At 43.5% G+C, this 20,109-nt stretch overlaps 1 protein-coding gene across 10 annotated transcripts in view; it reads left to right on the plus strand.

The window, feature by feature from the left end:
* The window catches only part of fkbp6 (FKBP prolyl isomerase 6), an 87,976-nt gene that overhangs the window by 58,588 nt on the left and 9,279 nt on the right, over positions 1-20,109 (plus strand). For 5 of the 10 annotated variants that reach the window (XM_059973089.1, XM_059973090.1, XM_059973096.1 and 2 more), the window contains one exon: positions 8,683-8,768. In XM_059973089.1, the coding sequence (XP_059829072.1) occupies positions 8,683-8,768 (86 nt within the window). Of the gene's footprint in view, positions 1-4,861; positions 4,972-8,682; positions 8,769-14,959; positions 15,117-20,109 lie in introns of those variants that run through there. The other 5 variants (XM_059973093.1, XM_059973098.1, XM_059973094.1 and 2 more) reach the window with 3 other exon arrangements.

Below are 20,109 nucleotides of genomic sequence, written 5' to 3' on the forward strand. Positions count from 1 at the left end.
TGGTCTTATGGTACTGATCTACTTTATTGCTTAAAGTAGATCAGTACTGGGGAAACACGGCAATTTTCTCTCTTTCTATTGCTCACAGTAACATTTCAACAACGTGCTGAGACTCAGAGGGCAGACAATGGTTCAGCCAGCAAAGCTGCTGTCCCACAGTACCAGAGTCCTGCAGTTCATCCAGCTCTTGGGTTCAGTGTGTGTGGACTTCGTCTGTTCTCTCTGTGACTCTGAGGTTCCTCCCACATTCCAAAGGTTGTATCAGTGTGTGCCTGTGTTGCGCATCTGAGTGTGTTCTGTGTATCGTACTGTCCTCTCGCTGCTGCCATCATTTAGAAGCTACAAGAGCCCCAGGACTCTCACCACCAGGTTCAAAAACAGTTATTACCCCTCAACCATCAGGCTCTTGAACAAAGGGGGACCTTCACTTGCCCCCATCATTGAAATGTTCCTACAACCAATGATCTCACTTTAAGGACTCTGCATCTCATTATCTCATGTTCTCATTATTTATTGCTATTTATTTATATTTGCATTTGCAGTTTGTTGTCTTCTGCACTCTGGTTGAATACCCTAGCTGGGCAGTCTTCCACTGATCCTGATTTAGTTACTATTCTATAGATTTGTTGAGAATGCCCTCCAGAAAGTGAATCTCAGTGTTGTACAGATATGAACTTTGATAATAACATTTACTTTGAGCTTTGAACATTGGTGGGTGAATTGGCAACTGGACTTTCCCCTGAGTCTGTAGGTGAGCAGTGGAATCTGGGGTTAGTCGATGAGAGAATAAAATAATAAGGTTCCTGTAGGACGAGCATAAATGGGTGTTTGATGGTGATGAGCACTTCCCGGTGAAGGACTGTACATCACTATGATTGTGGTTCTCAATAAGGCACGATGGAGAAGGGCCAGTTCCTTGTCTGGTTCTGTGGCACATGTTTAAATTCTCAAATTTAAAGCCACAATCCTTCTGCAGAAGTGAGATCGATATCACTGAGGGCAAGAACAAACTCTGACTGAAGATTCTCATCTTCTCAACAAGTCTTAACTCAAAATGATTAAACTCAGTTTGGATTTGACAAGGGAATCATCCCTGATTACTACTGAACTGAATCGATTTCACAACCTATGGACTCAACTTTACAACTCGTGTCTTGATAATTATTGTTGATTTATTCATTGTTTTTATTATATTTGCAGTTTGTTGTCTTTTGCGCATTGCTTGTTCGTCCGTTTTTGTTGTGTGCTTTTTCATTGATTCTCCTGTGTTTCTTTGTCTTTACTGTGAATGCCCACATGAAACTGGATCTCAGGGTTGTATATGATGACATAATGTACATTTACTTTGAACTTTGAACTACTCAAACTGCATTCCATAAACCTTGTTTATGTGGGAAAATATCTCTGCAGAGTGGCAGAATGTGTGGCTGCTGACATCGCCCGAACCTGACACGTTAAAGCTGTTTGTCTTCTCACAAATCCGGTCTGACCTGCTGAGAGTTTCCAACATTTTCTTTTACCTCACATTTCTTGCATCTGTGGTGGTTTTGATTTTCAGTTGGCCTCTGCTTACATCACACCCTCAGCTAGATTGAGTTTAGACCACATACATAAAGCCCCTCATGGACGAGTGTGTCCCCACAAAATCAATCAGAGTCTTCCCCACCCAGAAGCCCTGAATGGACCAAGAAATCGACAACCTGCTGAGGGTCAGATCAGCGACAGGTAAAATACAAAAAGTCCAGATATGACCTCCAGAAAGCCATCTCGTGTGCGAAGTGGCAATTCCAGACCAAACCTGAATGGCAGAAAGATGCTCGATGGTTGTGACAGGGCCCGGATACTATCACCTCCTACAAAGTAAATCCAGCGACATACCTAACAACACGGTTTTGCTCCTGAATGAGCTCACCGCCTTCTCTGCTTGTTTTGACCTACAGAACATGGAGACAACTTTGCAAACTTCCACAGTCCCAGATGACCCCGTGACTTCAGAAGAATATGGTAACCTGCCTCAATGACTACCGTCCACTAGCACTTACAGTACATCCAATGTGAAACACATCAACTCCTGCCTGAGGAGTGACTTGGATCCACTCCGGTTTGCCTACTATTCACAACAGGTCAACAGCAGAAGCCATTTCATTGGCTCTTCACTTAATCCTGAAACATCTGGCAGTGAAGGTGCATACATCAGGATGCTCTTCAATGAAAAATGCTCTGCATTCAACACTATTATTCCACGAAAACTAATGAATAATCTCCAAGACCTTAGCCTCAAAATCTCCTTTGTGCAGCTGGATCCTTAATTTCCTCGCTTGCAGATTCCAGTCAATTTGGTTTGGCAACATCTTCTCCATAATCACCATCTGCTTAGGTGCACCACAAGGCTGTGTGCTTGTCCCCTGCTCTACTCTCTTTACACTTATGACTGTGAAGCTAAGCACAGCTGCAGTGCCATATTCAATTTTGCTGATGACATCATTGTCACCGGCTGAATCAAAGCTAGTGATGGATCAGCATAGAGGACAGAGGTTGAAAATCTGGCTGAGTGGTGCCACAACAACAACCTCTTACTCAATGTTAGAAAGACCAAGGAGCTGATTATTGACTTCAGGAGGAGGAACCTAGAGGCCCATGAGCCAGTCCTCATCAGGGGATCAGGGTTGGAGAGATTCAACAGCTTCAGGTTCCTTGATGCTGGATGTGTCCTGGGTCCAGCACACAGCGCCTTTACTTTCCTAGAAGTTTGCTGAGATTCAGCACATCATCTAAACTTTGAGAAATTTCTATAGATGCACAGTGGAGAATATACTGACTGGTTGCGTTATGGAAACATTAATGACCTTGAATGGAAAAGCCTACAAAAAGTAGTGGATACAACTCAGTCCATCACGGATAAAGCCCTCCCCACCACTGAGACATCTACAAGAACAGTGTAGTGGGAAAGCAGCATCCATCATCAAGGACCTCCACCATCCAGGCCTGCTCTCCTCTCGTTGCTACCATCAGGAAGAAGGTAGAGATTCCTCAGGTCCCACACCACCAGGTTCAGGAACAGCTGAACCATCAGGCTCTTGAACCCAAGTGTACAACTTCACTGACACCAACACTGAACTGATTCTGCAACCTTTGGACTCACTTTCAATATTCTGCAACACCTCTTCTCAACAGTTATCATCTATTTATTAGTTTTCTTGTTTTTTGCATTTGCAAACTTTGTCTTTTACACATCAGTTATTTATCCATCTTTGTTGTGTGCAGTTCTTCATTGACCCTAGTTGTGTATCTTTGTATTTACTGTGAACGCCCGCAAGAAAATGAATCTCAGAGTAGTAAATGGTTACTTATACTGTACGTACTTTGATAATAAATTGACTTTGATCTTTAAATGCCTTACTAAATCTGAGCTTCAGTCAGCTCTGTACATTGTACTCTTTCGATGCCAGTGCAGGGTCAGGCAACAGAAAGCTGAGCCAAGTTGCTGCTTTGCATGTTGTGTGACTATGAAAACTGAAGCTTCTCCATTGTAAACAATTAATCCTCCCAGTGCCTTGGGAGTGAATGATAGCCAAAGGCTTCCTACACCCACTGTAACCCTTCTTCATGGTGTGTTACCTCTTCACTACCCTGTTTATATCCTTCTCTACAACTGGAATCTCCTTTTGTACTGCTCCTCCACATACCTCTCTTCTGAGATATGTTTAAATACTTTATTGCCAGGTTGTGATTCGCAGTGGGCCAGAGGCCCTCAGAATAGAATCAAAGCAGTCAGGCCGAATTTGTGTTTTGTTACGATACCTGGGTTATGACCAAAGAAAAATAGCTGGAATTGCATTGCACTTTCATGCAAGGGTATTTATTCAGTGTATCAAGAATCAAACTGACAAAGATTAGGGAAAATAGTGAAAAGAAAACTGCAATATTTACGAAGAACTATCTGCCAGATGACACAAAAAGAGTCCCACACTATTTTGTCCCGTGAGAACTCCTGGCACAAACAAGAGAAAATCTGCAGATGCTGGAAATCCGAGCAACATACACAACACAGGCAGCATCTATGGAGAAGACTGAACAGTCAGTGTTTCCTCATTTCCACAGATGCTGCCTGGTCTGCTGAGTTCCTCCATTTTGTGTGTGAACTCCTGGCGGCTCGACCTCTCTATTCTACTGGCAGCGTTCCAGGCACCAGGGCACGTCAGCTTTCATTACCAACAAAGTTCACTTCAGACTACACATATGATGTCCCCCACAATGTAGTTACAATTGTATTGCAAAATAAGCTGAAGTATCTACCTTAAATATAGTATACTAAGAATATATACACATTTACACAACCCCATTACTAAAACAATGAAATATTCCAAAGTGTTGGTGAGAAAGCACCACAAAGCCAACCCATTATAGGAATAAACGGGGAAGATATTGAAGTGAGCTCACTCAGTGCAATGACAGCAGAATGACAAAGGTGTGTGTGTGTTAGTATTTGAGTTTCTGTGAGTGTGTGTGCATGCATGGGAGTGTGTATGCATGTGTACTTGTGAGTGTGTGTGTGTGTGTACACAAAGTTGAGGCAGGCAGAGTGACATTTAAAAGACATTTTAATGAATATTTGCATAAGCAAGGTTTAAAATGGGTTCCCAACCTTTTTTATGCTATGGACCAATACCATTAAGCAAGGGGTCATGGACCAAATGTAGGAACATGGGCCAAATATAGGCAACTGGAGCTGGTTTGGGAAGGCACCTTGGTCAGCGTGGACAAGTTGAGCTAAAAGGCCCGATTTCACAATCAATTACTCTGACTGTAGTTGTGCGTAGTCCTTCTCGTGTCTAACCAAGCTGCTTGTGTCCTGTGCCAGGCTTGCCTGCTAATGTTGGAGTACGACAGAGCCAGAGACTTCCTGATTAAAGCACAGAAACTGGAGCCATTCAACCCTGACATCAACAGTGCCCTGGTGAAACTGAATAGGTGAGAGTCTGTCCCAGAAAATTCCGATCTGCGGTCCATTGTATGGGGAAGTAATGTGAACATTTAAAATAAGACTGGCGCCATTTTCAGACTTGGTATGGGAGCTTTGCCCATTGTGGGAAGTAATTCAGGAACTGAGCACATGATTTTCCAGTTAGGTCAGAACTACACAGCCAAGAAACGAGCTCTGAGCTACTTGTAGTCATAAAAGAGAATTCTCATTCTTTACTTTTTGGTATGGCTGTTTAGATATATTATCAGGGTAGTAATTTTATCATGGTGAGAAGACTCGCTTGAATTGAGCCTGGATCCCAGGAAATGTAGATCTGTGGGATTTGGTGTTTTTCAGGGTAAATTCATGGACTGTTCAATGTTAAAGATCTTCTGTAAACCAAATCAGGAAATTTACTGGCAAACAAGGGCACGTTTTATGAAGCCTTTCAGTATTTTCTGCATCTCTTTGCTTTTCATGGTGAAGTTCAGGAGGAGCCAGAACTTGGTACACTGGCTGACTGTTAACACTGCGCACATCGCAGCTGCGTTGCTGTTAAACCGGAGTAACGTACCACGATAAAGCCACACCAACTCCAATGGGTAGGTCACGGCTTTCTGATGCGTAACTGGTGTCTCCCCAAACAGATGCTTTGCCCCCAGCTAAAGAAAGGCCAGCAAGCCCCTGGTGGGCAAAGAAAACACTTCAAAGATAAAATCAAAATCAGCCTGAAGAAATTCAACATCTAAAAACTGGGAGGGCATTGCACTCAGTAGATCCACCTGGAAGAAAACCTTTTCAAGAGGGAGCTGTGCTGTTAGAGAGCGACCTCTGTGGTGCCGCAGAGAACAAGTGGCAGCTGTGAAAGGACAGACTGAACAGCCAAAGGACTGCACCAGAATGCGAAGATCCTGGATCGGCCTCTACTGCCACTGATAGACAACGGCATAGGAAAACATCATACTCGACCTGAGTGATTGCACTGGTGATGTATGAGTAATACAGCCTCATTCCTGAGCAGCTGCCTAACAAATGTGCCTTTTATCATTTTTAATATACTGATTATCACACTAGGTGGAGCTGGTGAGCTTCACCATGAGGAACCGGGGACAAGCGTAGCTGTTTAATATTGAGCCACTGTATCTCTATTGTAATGCTACTGCCTTAGAAGCTTGTGCAGGAAACTTAAATTATCAATCATTCCGTCACCATCCCTGTGACTTGGCTTGATTTGGTCTGGATCTAATTTTATGATTTTAAACAAACTGTTACAAATATTTTATTCCCCTAATCTGAGAGTAGAGTGGCTTTGTGTCACTGTCACCCACTTGCATTGCTTCAGAAACTGGTCAGGGTGGTACAGGTCTAATACAGTTGGCCTTCCGCATCTGCGGATTTAATCAACTGTGGATCAGAATCGGAAAAAAACCAGGAGGTTCTCTCTCCAGCACTCATAGGAACGTTGTTCGCCTTGCACCTCGTTTGGTCGCTATTAATGTTGTGTGCATCCTTTGCTTCTGTGAAAAACTGGCTCTTAAAAAGCAATTAAGTGGTCAAAGCAATTCGTCAAAGGCTAAGAGGGAGCATAAAGTACTGTAATGTAGAGATGATTAAAAGTAATACTCATCGTTTGAGAGCAAATTCGAGGAAATCTGCAGATGCTGGAAATTCAAACAACACACACAAAATGCTGGTGGAACACAGCAGGCCAGGCAGCATCTATAAGGAGAAGCACTGTCGACATTTCAGGCGGAGACTCTTCGTCAGGACTAACTGAAAGATACTAAGAGATTTGAAAGTAGTGGGGGGAGGGGGAAATGCAAAATGATAGGAGAAGACCGGATGGGGTGGGATGAAGCTAAGAGCTGGAAAGTTGATTGGCAAAAGTGACACAGAGCTGGAGAAGGGAAAGGATCATGGGCCGGGAGGCCTCAGGAGAAAGAAAGGGGAGGGGGAAGCACCAGAGAGAGATGGAGAACAGGCAGAGAGAGAGAACAAAAAACAAACAACTAAATATGTCAGAGATGAGGTAAGAAGGGGAGGAGGAACATTAACGGAAGTTTGAGAAGTCAATGTTCATGCCATCAAGTTGGAGGCTACCCAGCCGGTATATAAGGTGTTGTTCCTCCAACAGTGGAGGAGGCCATGGATAGACATATCAGAATGGGAATGGGACGTAGAATTAAAATGTGTAGCCACTGGGAAATCCTACTTTCTCTGGTGGACCGAGCATAGGTGTTCAGCGAAATGGTCTCCCAGTCTGCATCGGGTCTCACCAATATATAAAAGGCCACACCGAGAGCACCGGACACAGTATACCACACCAGCCGACTCACAGGTGAAATGTCGCCTCACCTGGAAGGACTGTCTGGGGCCCTGAATGGTGGTGAGGGAGGAAGTGTTAAGGGCAGGTGTAGCACTCGTTCTGCTTACAAGGATAAGTGCCAGGAGGAAGATCGGTGGGAAGGGATGGGGAGACGAGTGGACAAGGGAGTCGCGTAGGGAATAATCCCTGTGGAAAGCAGAAAGGGGGGAGGGAAAGATGTGCTTGGTGCACACATTTAAATTCCACATCCCATTCCCATTCTGATATGTCTATCCATGGCCTCCTCTACAGTCAAGATGAAGCCACACTCAGGTTGGAGAAACAACACCTTATATACCAGCTGGGTAGCCTCCAACCTGATGGCATGAACATTGACTTCTCTAACTTCCATTACTGTCCCTCCTCCCCTTCTTATCCCATCCCTGACATATTTAGTTGTTTGTTTTTTTTTCTCTCTCTCCCCATCACTCTGCCTGTTCTTCATCTCCCACTGGTGCTTCCCCCCCCCCCCCACCACCTTTCTTTCTCCTGAGGCCTCCCGTCCCATGATCCTTTTCCTTCTCCAGCTCTGTATCACTTTCGCCAATCACCTTTCCAGCTCTTAGCTTCATCCCACCCCCTCCGGTCTTCTCCTATCATTTCGCATTTCCCCCTCCCCCCCCCCCCCCCACTACTTTCAAATCTCTTACTATCTTTCCTTTCGGTTAGTCCTGACAAAGGGTCTTGGTCCAAAACATCAACATTGCTTCTCCCTATAGATGTTGCTTGGCCTTGCTGTGTTCCACCAGCATTTTGTGTGACTCGTCGTTTGAGCATTGTTTGCCTCACATCTCGTTCGTTCGCTACTTGTGTTGTGAGCGAAAGGAAGGAGTTTAAGGCTAGTAAAGGATGGCTGGCTAGCTATGTAAAGCGCTACGGCCTCAAGAATTTAAAATTCATGGGAGAATCAGCATCGGCTGATGCTGAGGCAGTATCAGCATTCCCAGAAGAGCTACGATGGTTGCGTCTGTACTGAACATGTACAGACTTTTTTTCTTGTCATTATTCTCTAAACAATACAGTATAACAACTATTTACATAGCATTTACATTGTATTAGGTATCTAGAGATGATTTAAGTATATGGGAGGATGTGCGTAGGTTATATGCAATTACTACGCCATTTTATATAAGGGTCGTGAGCGTCTGCAGAATTTGGTATCTGCAGGGGTCCCAGAACCAAACCCCCACAGATACAGAAGGGCAACTGTATTTTCTATAGATAACTGAAAATTATCCATGAATTGAAGAGGTAATGACCAATAGAAAGTAGAATTTTCCATGACAAATACTTAAAAACACCCAGCTTCCAGCTGCGTAATTTCTCCATTTTAATCGTTTTTCATTTCACACAGCTGTTATCGAGAGTGGAACTTGAAGGAGAAGGAAATCTGTGGCAGGATGTTTGCTGCCTAGGAGCTTCTGATAGTGAGAGACAAAGGTGAGTAATTAGTGACTACTTCCTGTTTAAGCAGAGTATGTACTGAATCTGTGAACACAACATTTCTTTAGCGGAAGCTGCATGCGCTTCACTATGCTCCTGACATTAATACACCCAGACAATTTTATCTCAAACCCAGGACCAAACTTACCAAATACATATCTAGAGTGTTTATTGTTATATCGGCAGTTAACTGGTATATCTGCTGATCTGCATCCTTGTTTCCCTTTGAACAGAATGTTCTTTTTTTTGCCACTTTACCTTTTTCCCACTCCTCCAACCAGCCAGACTATCTAGTAATGACGATATTGCTCAAACTCGAGAAATTCTGTAGATGCTGGAAATCCAAGCAACACACAAATGCTGCAGGAACTCAGCAGGTCAGGCAGCATCTGTGGAAAAGTCAGCGTTTGGGGCAGCTGAAAAGTCAACTTGAAAGGACTGTTTTGCTGCTTGATGTATTGATCCAGTCTTGGTCCTTGGCAATCGTATAAAAATTAGGAACGTCCGATTCCTGAGACCATTAAGTATTTGCTTCAGTTAATTTGCATAACTCTTTGAAGGAGAGCTTCAGTTTTTTACTGTCCCCTCTTGAGGCTAATTTGGCTTTAAACTATCTTGTGTTCACAGCAGGCAACCCCGAAGTGGATCTTATTGAACTTCAGTGGCCATTTATCGGCTGCCCTGCAGCCCGAGGCATACATTTCCATTTATCACCTTGTTCCACTTCCCGTTCCAAGTTCCTTTCATTCCAGTAGTTTAATCTGCCAATAACTCCGCAAGCCCTAGCTCATCAGAAACCATCCCGTGCATTATAATACCTGCCTCTGTGTCAACTCATCACTCTGACATCACTGACAGCCAGAATAAATTGGTGACAACTCTCAAGCAACCATTGCCTTTTCTTCTCCTTGTCCTTCGCTCGCGTCGATCATGAGCACAGCAACAGCTGTGTCGCATGGTCGTCCGCTCACCACAGCCTTGTATTTGTGCTGGCCAGCTCCGATGGAGTCAACAAACTCCATTTTGTGTAAAGCGATTAGTCTTGGGCAGAGTGCCAGTAGGCATGCTGCATGCTGTATCTGGGGCCTTATCACTAATCGCCATCTCACCTTTTGTGAATTTTGTAATTACTTATGAGAGAAAGTTTGACAGAAAGCTGTATTGTACACCCTTCACTCAGGCTGAAGAGAGAGGCTGGCAGCCAAGCTGCATGTTGAGGTCACTTGAAGAAATTAAAGATGTTAGTTAAAACAACTGTGTCCCTTTTCATTAAAAAAACATCTTCTGTCAGCTCTGGCTCAGTTATTTCATATTTCCCTCTTTCTGAAGGTCGTGGGTCCAAATTTCAGTGATTTGATTATATTGTGCTACCTGGACATTCCTGACAGTGTTTTACCTCTAAACTGAGACCCCTTTTTCCTCCTGGGAAAATTTGAAGGGCGAAGAAGTTCTCCTGACCAGTATATATCACTCAGCTGTGTCATCATTCTATGATTTTATATGTGTATATATTTCAGGATATAGCTCCTCTATCGTTCTATCTAAAGTATTCTATTGTGGACTCAGAGAGGGAAGGAAGCAATCGTGGTTGGGAAAAGGGGGAGGGGAGGGAGTGGGAAGCACCAGAGAGACATTCTTCTTCAATCTTTTCTCCCTTCACTTTCTGGTATTTAACATTTCCACCTTGGGGAATAAAGACTCTGACTATATTGTATATATGTGTCTCAAAATTTTACATACTTCTATCAGGTCACCCCTCAGCTTCTGATACTCCAGGGAGAATGCTGTAAGCTTGTCCAACTTCTTTATAGTTAATGCTCTAATGAGCCTCTTACGTACCCTCTCCAAAATGTCCACATCCTACATGTACACATGTGACACAATGATCCAAATTTAACCTAACCCAAGTTTTGTGCAGCTGTAATGAGATTTCCCTACCTTTGCACTCAGTGTTCCAGCACTGAGCACCAAGATGGCGCTGGCGACATATAGCGGCATTTTATGGCTAGCTCACTAAGCTACCAGATACTCCACTAGGTGTACTGTACTTCTGAACTATGATCTCTGCAATCCCTTGAAGTAAAATATGTTTGGACCGTCTAAATGAACTAGCAATTTTACGATCTCCTGAAGGATTGGACGAACTTGACTCTAGATTATAGTTGCAGCCATTGTCAGGGCAGCTATCATTGGGGGATGCTGAGTCAAGGCTAGAGAGTGGAAAACAAGCCAGTTTTCGACAATACCTGTGCTTGACCATCTCCCTTTCTTTTCACTGCTACCATCAAGCGAGAGGTTCAGGAATCTTGGGCCGCATGCCGCCGGGTTCGGGGGCATTTATTGTCCTGCAGCCATCGGGCTCCTAGAACAGGTTCACTTGCCTCAGTGCTGAATTGACCCACAGCTGTCTACTCACTTTTGGAGTTCCTGCAGCTTATGTTCTATGTATTTTTTAACTATTTGCACAATTTGTCATCTTTGTACATTGGATTGTGCTTTATGTGAAGGCTGGTTCTTTGTGTGTGGTTTTTCATGGATTCTATTGTGTTTGTTTTGGGGGTGCGTCCAGGAAGATGAATCCAAGGTTGTATATACTTCGATAATAAGTTTGAATTGATGATGGCAAGTATGCCGTATGCTGTCTTTACCACCTATCTACTCATACCCTCCTTGTACCCGCTGCTTGATCCTGCTGATTTCACGTTAATATGACTGGTCTGATTCAGCAAGTTTAAACTGAAGATGTGTGAGAAACTAATTCTGCTCAAACCCACCTGTCACTATTTCAACCTCCAGTGATGGGTAAACAATTCTATTTCCGGGTTAAACAGATTGGCCGACTGTCTGCCCAGGTCTGGGCTTGTTCCGCAATGCAATCACCTGGGAATAGCTTGGCTCCTGACGCAATAGAAGGGCACTGATGAAGTAGCTTGTGAACTTCATGGAAAGTGCTTTCTTCCCTCAACTTTGAAAGGAAATGTTCTTCCAGTCTTTCTTTTTTTTTTAGTTATAGTATGAACCAGTGCTTCTGGGTATCCACGAGGCTTGTTGTGGAGCAAAATCAGGACACAATAGACATGACTGTCTGGTGCACAGCAAAGGACATCCTGTAGATTCACTCCATGCACACACTAGTGGCCACTGGATCATGGCTCTCACATTCTGCCAGTCTAGTGCAGGAATAATCTGGAGGAAGGGGAGTTTAGCAGCTATGAATTAAGCTGCAGTGGGGTGTAAACTGTTAGTTACAGCTTTATCACTTTACCCGTGTTATCACTTTTCCAACGTCCTTACTTGGCTTGGTGTTGAATTCCATTTGTTGTGCTTTATGTGAGGGTATCTTTGTGAATCTTCATACTTAGATTAGCTATAGGTTTTAAACTTGGGATTATGAACAGAAAAGCCTTTGGGTATTAGGTTATTTGGGACGTGCCTATGATCTTTAGTGAACTGTTGCAGCATCAAACCTCAATTCAAGCATAACCGATCAAATGTTACGGGACTGAAAATGAATACAGATAAATAATACTTTATACTAATTCCATGGAACTGATAAAAGATCACAAAGTTTTATCTGCACAGGGATTTGTCAAATTCTTCCCACTGCAAAAGTAGAAGTAATTTGATGTAATTTTTGTCAGTCGCAAAAGATTCTGCCATGAACTAGGATGTTCAGACAACATCTGTGAATTTGAAGAACACTCGGGTAGATTTGGACGCAGTTGGCTGTCACTTGTCAATTATGTTTGCTTAAGATGGAGAGATTCAGAATCAGGTTTATTATCACCCGCATGTGTTGTGAAATTTGTTAACTATGCAGCAGCAGTTTAATGCAATACATAATATAGAAGAAAGAAAGTAAAAATAAATAAATAGTAAACCAATTACAGTATATATATATTGAATAAATTAAAAATCATCAAAAACAAATAATATATTAAAAAGTGAGGTAGTGTTCATGGGTTCAATGTTCATTTAGGAATCAGATGGCAGAGGGGAAGAAGCTGTTCCTGAATTGCTGAGTGTGTGCCTTCAGGCTTCTGTACCTCCTACCTGATGGAAACAGTGAGAAAAGGGCACGCCCTGGGTGCTGGAGGTCCTTAATAATGGATGCTGCCTTTCTGAGACACCGGTCCCTAAAGATGTCCTGGGTACTTTGTAGGCTAGCTTCAAGATGGAGCTGACTAGATTTACAACCCTCTGCAGCTTCTTTTGGCCCTGTGCCGTAGCACCCCCCCCCCCCCACTTACTGAACAGCGATGTAGCCTGTCAGAATGCTCTCCGCAGTTATAGAAGATTTTGACGATTTTTGTCGACATTCCAAATTTCCTCAAACTCCTAATGAAATATAACCGTTATCTTGCCTTCTTTACAACTTCATCAATATGTTGGGACCAGGTTAGGTCCTCGGAGATCTTGACACCCAGGAACTTGATACTACTCACCCTCTTCGCTTCTGATCCCTCTGAGGATTGGTATCTGGACCTTCATCTTACCCTTCCTGAAGTCCACAATCAGCTCTTTTGTCTTACTGACATTGAGTGCCAGGTTGTTGCTGCAGCACCACTCCACTTGTGGCATATCTCACTCCTGTACGCCTTCTCGTCTCCATCTGAGATTCTACCAACAATGGTTGTATCATCAGCAAATTTATAGATGGTATTTGAGCAATGCCTGGCTACACAGTTATGTGTATATAGAGAATAGAGCAGTGGGCTGGATGCACAACCTTGAAGTGAATCAGTGTTGATAGTCAGTGAGGAGGGAGATGTTATCATTAATCCACACAGATTGTGGTCTTCTGGTTAGGAAGCTGAAGATCCAATTGCAGAGGGAGGTACTGAGACCCAGGTTCTGTAACTTTTCAATCAGGATTATGGGAATAATGGTATTAAATCTTGAGCTATAGTTGATGAACAGCATCCTGACATAGGTGTTTATGATGTCCAGGTGATCTAAAGCATTGAGATTGCATCTGCCGTTGACCTATTGTGGCGATAGACAAATTGCAATGGGTCCAGGTCCTTGCTGAGGCAGGAGTTCAGTCTAGTCATGACCAACCTCTCAAAGCATTTCATCACTGTCGATGTGAATGTTACCGGGCAATAGTCATTAAGGCTGCTCACAATATTCTTAGGGAGAAATGTCGACAGCGCTTCTCCCTATAGATGCTGCCTGACCTGCTGTGATCCACCAGCATTTTGTGTGTGTGTTGTTGTTTGAATTTCCAGCATCTGCAGATTTCCTCGTGTTTGCTCTTTAAATTCACAGTATTCTTCTTAGGCACTGGCACTGCCTTTTTGAAGCAAGTGGGAACTGCTGCCCATAGCAGTGAGAGGTTGAAAACGTCCTTGAATACTCATGCCAGTTGGTTGGCACAAGTTTTCAGAGCCTTACCAGGTACTTCATCGGGACCTTCCTGGAACCCTGCGAGGGTTCACTGTCTTTAAAGACAGCCTGACATCAGCCTCTGAGACAGAGATCAGAGGGTCATCAGGTGCTCCAGGGATCTTCACAGCTGTAGTTATATTCTCTCTTTCAAAGCGGGCATAGCAGGCATTGAGTTCAACTGATAGTGAAGTATCACTGCCGTTCACACTATTGGGTTTCAGTTTGTAGAAAGTAATGTCTTGCAAGCCCTGCCAGAATTGCCGTGCACCCGATGTCGCCTCCAACCTCGTTCGAAATTGCCCTCCGCAAGTCATACCTGATTTTCTGGTATAGACCTGGGTAACCAGACTTGAATGCCACTGATCTAGCCTTCAGCAGATAATGTACCTCTTGGTTCATCCACGGCTTTTGAATTGGAAATGTACAGTAAGTCTTTGTAGGCACACACTCATCCACACAGGTTTTGATGAAGTTGGTATCAACCGCAGCATACTCATCCAGATTCGAATATGAATCCCTGAATACAGTCTAGACCACCGATTCAAAGCAGTCCTGTAGGTGCTCCTGTGCTTCCCTCGTCCATACCTTCTTTGTCCTTCCTACTGGTACTGCAGTCTTCAGTCTCTGCCTATACTCAGAGAGTAGAAGTACAGCCAGGTGATCAGACTTTCTGAAGCGAGGGCGTGGAATAGCACGGTAGGCATTCTTCATGGTGGTGTGGCAATGGTCCAGTGTGTCTGATATTGCAAGCGATCTGTTGATGGTAATTGTTTAGTGATTTTTTTTTTTCCCCCCAGACTGGCCTGGTTAAAATCACTCAAAACGATGGAGAAGGTGTTAGTGTGCGCTATTTTGTGCATGTTGATCCCATTGCTCAGATCATCTAAAGCCTGATTGACATTGGCCCGAGGTGGAATGTATACCACTACCAAAATGATCCTGGAAATATCCCGCGGTAGGTAAAAAGGAGGGCTCTTAACTGCTAGATATTCCAGGTCTGGTGAGGAGAATTGGGACAGCACTAATATATTTGTGCACCAAGAAGAGTTGATCATGAAGCATACTCCTCCACCTCTGCTTTTGAGAGACTCTATAGATCTATCCTGATGGTGTATAGTAAACCCGTCAATCTGAATTACTGCATCCAATATGGGAAGGGGTTAACCAGGATTCCGTGAAACAAAGGACACGCAGTCCTAATGTCTCTCTGATTCAGCACCCTGGCTCTGAAATCATCGATTTTATTTACCAGAGGCTGTACGTTCGCCAGCAAAATAGTCGGTATAGGGAGTTTAAAACCCCATTTCCTTAAATGCACTTGTATCCCTAACCTGCAGCCACGTTTTCTGCATGGAATCCAGCGAGGAGTCCGTCCACAATCGGTTTTGTTTTCATCAGTTTTAAGCAGTGATAGTTCATTTAATCGCATTAAGACGTCTTTGTTAACTGTACTGGCCTTGGAAGCAGTTATGATTTTAGCTGTGTCAGCCTGAAACAAGAATATCCATTGAGAGTTCTGCTGCCACTCAAGGCGCCCCGGAATATTCCTTGGCCTCATGTTTTGATCACTAGCTTGGATGACACAGGGTTTAGGCTTACAGTAGATGTGGAGATTACTGCAGCTGCTTTTTAAACCTGGGGCTAGATGTAAAGGGGTAGTCATCTGAAGTCAAAAGCTTCTCAAGTGAATCAGGTTGGGATTTGACTAAATCTCTGATCAAAAGGTATTGTGCAGACTAACTGATGTACACATTCAGTGGTGATCTGGGGTACCCACAAGCCTTGTGGATACCCAGGAGGACTGGTTCATCTTATACAAGTGCCCTAGAAGAGCAAGGTGAGCTGCCTCAATGGTTATTGTCCAGTGGCACTCACATCTACTGTGATGAAACACTTTCAAGACATTGGTCATGCCCAGAATCAACTCCTACCTAAGCAAGGACTTGAACCCACTGCAATTTGCCTATCACCACAACAGGTCTACAGCAAATGCAATCTTACTGGCTCTCCACTCGGCCTTTGATCTCCTGGACAATAGTAATATCTATGTCAGGCCGCAGTTTATTGATTAGGGCTCAATGTTCAACGCAATCATACCCTCAGTTCTAATCAACAAGCTCTAAAACCTGGGCCTCTGTGCCTCCCTCTGCAACTGCATCGTTGATTTCCTCGTCAGGAGACCACAGTCTTTACAGATCAGAAATAACATCTCTTCCGCACTAACAATCAACACTGGCACACTGCTTCGCACACTGCTCTCCTTGCTCTATGCCCACGATTGTGTGGTTAGGCACAGCTCAAACACCATCTATAAATTTGCTGATGATACAAATATTGAACATAGGACATAGAAATTTACAGCACATTACAGGCCCTTCAGCCCACTATGTTGTGCCGACCCTGCAATCTACTCTAGAAACTGCCTAGAATTTCCCTAGCGCATAGCCCTCTATTTTTCTAAGCTCCATGTACCTATCGAAGAGGTTCTTAAAAGACCCTATTATATCCGCTTCCACCACTGCTGGCAGTGCATTCCACGCACCCACCACGCACTGTGTGGAAAAACTTACCCCTGACATCCCCTCGGTACCCATTTCCAAGCACCTTAAAGCTACACCCCTTAATTTCACGGTTGATGAATGCCAATACACCATATGCCTTCTTAACAACACTGTCGACCTGCACAGCAGGTTTGAGTGTCCTTTTGACACAGACCACAAGACCTCAGATCCTCCACACAGTCAAGAGTCTTACCATTTATATTCTCTTCAAATTGGACCTATCAAAATGAACCATTTCACACTTATCTAGGTTGAAGTCCATCTGCCACTTCTAAGCCCAGTTTTGCATCCTATCAATGTCTTGCTGTAACCTCTGACAACCCTCCATATTATCCACAACATCTCCAACCTTTGTGTCATCAGCAGACTTACTAACCCACCCTTCTACTTCAGGTAGTTTATAAATAACTACAGGTTATTTATAAAAATCACAAAGAGTGATGATCACAGAACCGATCCCTATGGCACACCACTGGTCACTGACCTCCATGCTGAATATGGACCATTTACAACCAGCCTTTGCAAGCCAATTCTGGATCCACAAAGCAAGGTCTCCTTGGATCCCATGCCCCCTTACTTTCTGGAGGAGCCTTGCATGGGAAACCTTATCAAATGCCTTACTGAAATCCATATACATTTTATCTAGTGCTCTACCTTCATCAGTGTGTTTGTTACATCCTCAAAGAATTTAGTCAGGTTCCTAAGGCTTGACCTGCCCTTGACAAAGCCATTGCTGACTATCCCTAATCAGATTATGTCTCTCCAAATGTTCATAAATCCTGCCTCTCAGAATATTCTCCAAGATCTTGCCCACCACTGAAGGCAGACTCGCTGGTCTATCATTTCCTGGGTTATCTCTACACCCTTTCTTGAACAAGGGAACATTTGCAGCCCTCCAATTCTCCGGTACTTCTCCCATCCCTATTGATGATGCAAAGATCATCGCAAGAGGCTCAGCAATCTCCTCCCTGGCTTCCCACAATAGCCTGAGCTGTATCTCATTCAGTCCCAGTGACTTATCTAACTTAATGCTTTTCAAAAGCTCCAGCACATCCTCTTTCTTGATATCTATATGCTCAAGTGTTTCAGTCCACTGTAAGTCATCCCCACAATTGCCAAGGTCTTTTCCCCTGGTAAATACTGAAGCAAAGTATTCACTGAGTACCTCTGCTACTTCCTCTGACTCCATGCACACATTTCCACTATTGCACCTGATTGGTCCTATTCTCACTCGGCTCATCCTCTTGCTCTTCACATACTTGTAGAATGCCTTGGGGTTTTCCTTAATCCTACTCACCAAGGCCTTCTCATGACCCCCTCTTGGCTCTCGTAATTCCACTCTTAAGCTCCATCCTAGCAGTCTTGTAATTTTCTAGAGCTCTACCAGTAGCTAGTTTATTGAACCTTTCGTAAGCTTTTCTTCTTAGCTAGATTTTCTGTGTACTTTGTGTACCATGGTTCTTTAACTCTACCATCCTCTCCCTGCCTCAACGGAACATACTTATGCAGAATTCCATGCAAATATTCCCTGAACATTTGCCATGTTTCTGCCATGCATTTCCCTGAGAACATCTGCTCCCAATTTATGCTCCCAAGTTCCTTCCTAATAGCATCATATTTCCCCTTACCCCAATTAAATGCTTTCACAAATTGTCTGCTCCTATCCCTCTCCAGCACTATAATGACGGATATAGAGTTCTGGTCACTACCTCCAAAATGCTCTCCCACCAAGAAATTGACACCTTGATGGCAGAATTTCAGATGGTGACAAGAAGGCATGCAGGGGGGAGTTAGGTCAGCTAGTTGAATGATGTTGCAGTGACAGCCTTGCATTCAATGTCAGTAAAACCAAGGGATTGATTGTGGACTTTGGAAAGGGGAAATTGAGGGAACACACACCAGTCCTCATTGAGGCATCAGAAATGGAAAGGGTGAGTGGTTTCAAGTTCCTGGCTGTCAACATCTCCAAGGATCTGTCCTTGGCCCAACATATTGATACAATTACAAAGAAGGCATGACAGCAGTTTTACTTCATTAGGAGTTTGAGGAGAATTGGTATGTCACCAAAGACGCTCACAAATTTCTACAGATGTACCTTGAAGAGCATTACCATCTGGTATGGAGGGGCCAATGCACAGAATCAGAAAAATCTGGAGAAAATTGAAAACTCAGTCAGCTCCATCATGGGCTCTAACCTTTCCAGATCCAGGACACCTTTGAAAGACGATACTTCAAAAAGGCAGCATCCATCATCAAGGACCCCCATCACCCAGGACGTGCCTTCTTCTGATTGCTACCATCAGAGAGGAGGGACAGGAGCCTGAAGGTGCACACTCAATGTTTCAGGATCAGCTTCATTCCCTCCACTATCAGATTTCTGAATGGACAATGCACCCATGAACACTACCTTAGTTTTTTTTTTGGGTCTCTTTTTGCACTACTTATTTAATTTTCTTTATTTATATCTATATAGTTTTTATTATTATGTATTGCACTGTACTGCTACTGCCTCAAAACAACAAATTTAACATCGTATGTCAGTGCTATTAAACCTGATTCTGACTGCAGGTGTCTTCTTCCAGATTTTTGTCAGGAGCTGCCACAATTCAGATGAGATTTTAACATAGCCTCACAGTTGCCCCTCCTGTGGCTGAGGGATAGTTTGTTGTCACGGTGTAGTTTGATTGTTCAACAGAGAACATTCTTCTTGTGGCCATTGTTTCTTTGACAGCACCAGCTTGCCTGTTTAGAACTACTTTGCTTGCAGGGCAGTAACTCAACCCCAAGGCTGTTTATGGAATGTAATCTTTTTTTTTCTGAGCTTTCAATTACTTATTTGTTGATTGGAAGAAATAAAATGTCAGTTACATACCAAATAAAACATTAATTTTAAATGGAATTAGAAAGAAAAATACTGCAAATGAGCAGAAATGGTTCAAAGCATACCTCTAATTTGGCGGGATTTATATTTATATTTAAAATCCCTCAGATTGGCGTGGCTGTGCTTTCAAATGGTGATTCAGCAGAGATTGTCGAGTAAAACTGAGGAGGCTGCAGTGAGAGGGCTCTTGAGGTCACCGACTGGAATCATATCATTTGGAAACCGGACAGTCTGCGATCTTCGCATAGTAGAAAGGAGAAAGGACACGTTTCCCATAAACTCTGGCCGGCCTCGGTTTAAGCTGTGGATTATCATTCCATAAAACTTGCCCTGAAGCAGATACTGTTTCATGGAGAAATATCCCAGTAATCTCCTGCAATTGATAATTTGAATGTTTATACTGGACTCTGATGCCTAGTGCAATGGCCCCTACTTTGTATAACGTTTTTGGAGGTGATAACTAGTTATGCCTTCATGCAAGTGAGTCAACCTCTACTGATTGGAT

Source organism: Hypanus sabinus, chromosome 6 (genome assembly GCF_030144855.1).
Source record: "Hypanus sabinus isolate sHypSab1 chromosome 6, sHypSab1.hap1, whole genome shotgun sequence".
In the NCBI taxonomy this organism is placed as follows: domain Eukaryota; kingdom Metazoa; phylum Chordata; class Chondrichthyes; order Myliobatiformes; family Dasyatidae; genus Hypanus; species Hypanus sabinus.